Below are 6,399 nucleotides of genomic sequence, written 5' to 3'. Positions count from 1 at the left end.
TAATTTAATTAATATTAATTGTTCAAAACTTGAGTGAACCGAATCCAAACTGAAACAGATCAAACATTTTAATTTAAAAAATTTTGAACTCAACTTTTAAAAAGTATTTCATTTAATACTTAGATAATAGTCTTGTATTTTAGGCCAAACCCAAAACACTCAACTCCAGGGTGTGATTTCTATGTAGTATTTTCTGAATTAAATTATATATACATATATATATATATATATATTAATTGAGAGTGCTAGCTTGTTATTAAATTATTTAAAATATATATTTATTTTTTATATAAAAAAAATTAATCCAAAAAATTCTTGCATATAAAAAGGAAGATCTATAACAAAATAATATCAGAGCTCCCATCTAAGACTCAACCAACTCAAGTTTATGTAAAAACAAGAACATGACTGCAAATTTGGAGACATAATAAACTCGGGATCTTGATAAATATAACATATTATTCCACAAAATCAAATTGTTTATACGTATGCATAAAATACCAGTAGCTCAGTCTTGTACCATTCTATACATTATAAGCAAAATTTAGTGGGAAGGAACTACATCCATTTTCAGTCCAATCTTCTCAACAAATACTCCACCTGAACCTCTTTTGTTAATGGCATGATCCAGTCTCCATATAGATCTGCTACTAAGCTTGGATTTATTTTATAAACGGGTTCGGCTCCATCTTCTGCATCCACAGTCACTTCCTGCCCATATATTCTTGCTTTCATGGCAACTCTCTTTTTTATTGCCTCTTCTACGGCAGGGTATGTCAGCATACCCATAAGTCTATCTCTGTCCTGCAAATCCGACAAACAATATTAACCGAGGAATGATGTCTATAACGGAGAAACCACAGCTCATCCATGACAGGATTCTTTTACCTGTTCCTTAATGGCAGCTTCATAGGCATCTGGAGATGCCCGGAACTTTGTCTCTGCTACAAATTTTCCATAATGGATTCTCCTTGACAATGCCTGCAACCACAAGAGATCATGAGCTCAGGGAAATTTCTTTCATTATGTGAGTGGCTTATTATGATGAAGAAGACCATAGCTGTACCACAATCCTCTATGCCTTATAGGGTTGCCATGAAATTTAGTTTGGCTCATCATCGTTGATTCCTCATAAAACTAACTGCTTACCCCTCTCAAATGTTTGGCATTCAACGAGACCCAGAAGTTATTTCATAAGACCTTAAACATGCTCATATTATTTTTTAGTTAACTTGACCTATTATGCTGTCCTACGAAAAGCTTCAAATCATGTCTACCATATATAAGTTCATGAATTCAAACTGATATGAGAACTGCTCGAATGTAAGTTACTCTAGAAGCATACTTGCAAGCACAGTGTGTCACAAACAGCAGTTGATCCACAGTTTCCATCATCTCCTTCCTTCACCAATCTTGGGAGAAGATCTCTGAAGTACATTTCCCAGATTTTCTTGTTTATATTGATCAAATCAGCAATAGGGTGTAGTACCTAGTAGATATGTTGGGAACGAATTCAAAATCATAAGTTAGATATGTTATGCAAAAATATGAACACCATGGAGGGATGATATTGTCAAAATGGATCCTTCAGTGGAATGTGATTTGAATGATGAGGAAACCAAAAGGAAGCATGCATCAGTTTCATATAGAGATATATTATGCTGTTATAGATAAAAAAGACTCGAGCTTTGACATTGAAAATCATACATGACTCACACTTTTAGTTTTATATTGATCTCAAACATGTCATCGACTGGCAGAATCACAAGTTCTTCATTTGGCAAGCCTTTTAATAAAACTAGAACAAAAGAGTTGCGCTGAGGTTCTGATTGTTTTATGAGTTTAAATAGATAGAAGATGCCCCAATCTATCAATTATTTGTATTATATTCTAACTCAACCCTCCATGGAAGCAAAAACTTTAAGCTTAAAACAGTACGCAACCCCAAAAAGGCACAAATGCCAGATAGTGAGCCATGGAAGCAAGGCTAGAGAGATTGACAAACATGCTTGCTAGGCCGAACGACCTGATGATTGAACTTAGCATCTCTTGGCTTTAGTGCTTCTAACTTCTAAAGTACCAAAAAATAAGCTGAAAGAAGACTTGGAATGTCAACTCTTGGAACCAACCCAGCAAAACTAGTATATAATGTTGCTCCCAGGAGTTGCAGCATACCTTCGGGTATTGCAAAGGAGCGAGCACAGGGTCAGGTAATTCATGTGGGAAGAACGGATGCTCATCAGGACTCTTGTATCTGCCCACCTAATACAGAATTAAAGAATCAGAAAAGTAAATTCATTATCATATTCTGTTTCCTGGACTATATAATCCAAAAATATATACATAATCAGAAAGAAGAAAAAAACCATACCTGAGCATGAAGCTTTTCTGTTTCTTTGACCATATACTCCACCAATGAGCCATGGAATCCATCCATGTTAAGAGCAGTTGGATCATATGTATCGGCATTGTAGCGATATTGAGCTCTCCCCAAAAGTCCAAATATTATGCTATCCTCTTGTAGGATTAAAGAGTGTCTTATACCATCTAGGGTCAAGTTCTGGCTCTCATCCACTCTTGTCTTTGTTGCCAATGATCTGCATAGAAATTTAACCTGATCAGAACATGTTTTCCCAGAACTAGAAAATTCAATACCCATGAAGATAGGGCAGTTACATTGCTGTTTTTATACACCAGTTGACAGGCTGTTGCCTGCCAAATTGGGCCTTCATATTACAAGCTTTAAATGTCAGAATAAATTAAAGCACCTGTAAAATCAAATTTTAAAAAAAAATTTCCAGAAAAGAACCAGCCAAACAATTTTGAGACTCCAAGCAAGAAAATCAGAAAGAAACGTGAAAAAATCAAAACTGGAAAACAAATAAATATAATGGCTAAGAAAATATATCTGGTATAATTATGTCAGGCTCAGTGAATTAAGAGGAAAAACATAGTAATCAAGAAAACCTACTTTAATGGGAAAAAACAAATATCAAGACAGAGATTAAGTCCTGACAAACACCCTGTATATCTTCAAAAAACCTACATCGAATTGGCAACTGAAAATCAAGATATCAAGCTAAAGTTCCATTAAATTTACCACCATTAAAATCTACAAGAAAATCAAAATTAAGTGACAGAGAGAAATGAAATATTTACTGTAGCAGCAAATTACAAGGTAATGATCCTCAAACAATGACAACAAACACCATTAACGTGATAAAATCAAAACAAGGCTACAGATTAAAGAAAAAAAAAAAACACACACACACACACATATAACCACATCTCATAACCAGGTTAAAAAGAACAAAAAAAAGAAAAAAATAGAAAATTTAAAAGACCCAGAAAGAATTCAAAACTGAATTTTGAAAGGAAAAGGAAATTTAGGCAAAAGGGTTACCATTTACGTACCCAACAGAAGCCGAAGAAGCTTTGACAGAATGAATGGATTTGTTTGGCGAGCTTGAGCAGCATATGAACGTAAAACGAGGAGTTCTGCTGAACTGCAGAGAGAAATGGCCGTAAGACGTAGACAACCTCCGAGCATTGAGAGCAGGAATAGCAGGAGAAGGAGCTGTTCTCAACAACTTTGCCTCCATTGAAGCGAGAGAGGAGGAAGAAGAAGCAAAACAATCTCTTCTCTTTTCAAAAAAGAAACCAAAAAAAAACTGTTATTACTTTCAGAAGGGTAGAGAAGAAGCTAACGCAGAAAGAAAAGAAAAAGATTAAAATAGAACGTAGTGGCGTGTTTGGTTGGTGAGTGAAAGAAATATGTTAGGTGTTGACATGGGGTAGGTTTAACAGGGGTGAGTGGAAGGCCTGCGTCATATAATATGCTTTTGATCGTTTTCTCTACTGGTTTTCTTTCTTTTTTTTTTAACTTTACATGGTAAGTAAACTAAGAGCTTTAACCCTAGTAAGAATTAATTAGTTTCTTTTCTTGTAATTAACTAAATTTTAATTAGTTTATTTGAAAAATTAAGGTAATTAAATTAATAACTAGTTTTGATGTTCATTATTTCTCTTTTGGTGTATCAGCATTAATTTATTAATGGAGTAATTAATATAAAATAATAATGTAATCTTGTTATTCTTTTCCAATTAAATTTACATCTTACATATTTTAAATGTTTATAATAACACCTTATGCTTTCTATTGCATTACTTAAATGAAATGATCTTTTTATCCCTCTCATTACAATTATTGTCTTTTTTTAATAATACAAATCTTAATAAAATTATATTATTTTACGTGTGATTTATTATTATTATTTAATAAATAAAATATAATTTATAATATTAAAAATAATCAAACACTCTACTGATAGCACTATAAATAATACGATTATATTTAACTACTAAATAACAAACAGTTAATATTATATTATATATATATATATATTACATGAACCCACTTAAATTTGAGGACTCAATTTAGATCGAACACTTGCTTAATGAAGTTTACAACAAACTTGAACGAAGAATTCTGGAATTACTCTATCAATCCAATAATAAATCTTACTTAATTAGGTTAGTAAACTTTTAAGTTGATATTAACAATATTATGTAAAGCGAAATTAAACTACACTCTCCAAATAAAATAAGTGAACTATTTAATCAACAATCATATTACAATTTCCATTTCTCATCAAAATTCTACTATTATTTATTCTAAATATATTAAAATTAATGAGAAATAGATAAAACATCATTTCTTATATATATATATAAACACCATGTTACCTTAGAAATAAAACTACTTCCTTTTAAAAGCTAATAATTGACATATTTACTTTACTTCATTCAGAAGATAAAAAATTATTATCTTTTTATATGTAAATTACTTCACCTATTTTTTTTCAAAATTATTTTTAATTTCATTATATACCTATTTTTTTCATATTTACATTAAATAATAAATTTAAAAATTATAAAATTATATTTGAGTATTACAAAATTATTATTTTTTATATGTATGTAAGTTACAAAAAAAAATGATAAAAAGAATTACAAAATAATTTATCACAATTTTAAATGTATATTAAAAATTTTAAAATTAGTTTAGTTGACTTGTTGATCTTCAAAGTTTTTCAATATGTCCATGATGATGGCAATTCATTTTCTGCCAAAATTTCCTAATGAATTTCTTGCTTGTAAACCAAGACTTTTGAATTAATGGACACCGCACAAATTCACTTTAATTTGTCATCAATTGCCTCCCATTATACGATTCACTTTTGGAATACCATAACTTGGGAGAAAAAAAAAAGAAAAGAAAAATTAGAATTATACGGGTCATGGTCATGGGAAAAAGAAGAATATTTTTCTCTTTTCCTTTTTCTTTTTAGATGCTTGGAAAATGGAAAAGAAAGTAACCAAAAATAAATCACTTCATTTTGGTTTTTTTTAAATTGGAATTTTGTTTGATTGTTGTAAGTAAGACCATATTTGTTTGGTGGTAAATGGTAGTCAATTAATATACGTTATTCCACAAACGTGATAAAGTACTACTTATTTCAGCTTCTAACATAATGAAATGATAGTATGACTGACAAATTTATGATTAATTTTAAAAACCATCGAATCGGTGATATGTGACGAGTAAATAATATTCTTTCCGTTATACCCTCATAAAATATTCTTAATTTTTGTTATACCATCGTACACAAACACTCTCATAAATATGTTTAATAAATTAATTCATGGTAAATGATTATTTCAAACACATTTTAACTTTTTATTTTTTAAAATAATTTTAAATTTAATATGATAATATATAATTACACTTATTTATTTTTAATATATAAATAATTTTATTTTTATTAAAATTAAATTAATATGATAATATAAATAATGATTATTTATTTTATTAAATAAAAAATTTAATTTAATTATGTATAATAATTATTTATTTAAATATAAATTTAATTATATTTTTATATAATTTATTTTTATTGTTATATATTTTTTATTTATTATTTACTATTACATATTATATGTAACGGTCCCGGAAATTTTAACATGAAATATGTATATTAAAAAGGTCAAATGCGGAAGCGTAATAAAAATTTGATTTAACATCCCTTACACTAAAACAAAAAACATACTCAAAGTATAAAAGAACAAACTAACTAAAAGAGAAACTCGAAAATAAAAGCTATAAATATGACTACGGAGTCTTCAGGCGTCCCCTTCACCGTCTTCCTGCGGAACGGGCTCGGGAACAATGTCTTCCTGATCTGAAATGATTAAATAAGGAATGAGCTACACCAGGCCAGTAAAGATATCACACTATCTCACCGTCACGGAGGTAAAAGTGGATAGAAAATACAAAAGGACCAATGGAGCATAGTTTACAACAAACTCGTTTATTAACATAAAAACTTTTACTATCCA

General features: G+C 29.8%; 1 protein-coding gene across 1 annotated transcript; it reads right to left on the bottom strand.

Moving 5' to 3' along the window:
• Nucleotides 1-441: 441 nt before the first annotated feature.
• Nucleotides 442-3,750, bottom strand: CM1 (chorismate mutase 1). Its single transcript, XM_088217068.1, has 6 exons — nt 3,415-3,750; nt 2,372-2,597; nt 2,176-2,262; nt 1,346-1,489; nt 889-981; nt 442-804 (listed from the first exon to the last, which is right to left on the bottom strand). The coding sequence occupies exons 1-6, from the start codon at nt 3,600-3,602 to the stop codon at nt 571-573; spliced, it is 972 nt and encodes a 323-aa protein (XP_088073194.1). The 5' UTR covers nt 3,603-3,750; the 3' UTR covers nt 442-570.
• Nucleotides 3,751-6,399: the final 2,649 nt, after the last annotated feature.

Source organism: Carica papaya, chromosome 1 (assembly GCF_054855325.1).
Source record: "Carica papaya isolate Zhongbai chromosome 1, ASM5485532v1, whole genome shotgun sequence".
NCBI lineage: Eukaryota > Viridiplantae > Streptophyta > Magnoliopsida > Brassicales > Caricaceae > Carica > Carica papaya.
Note: the sequence above shows the minus strand (reverse complement) of the source record. Positions and strands in the feature narration are given on the sequence as shown.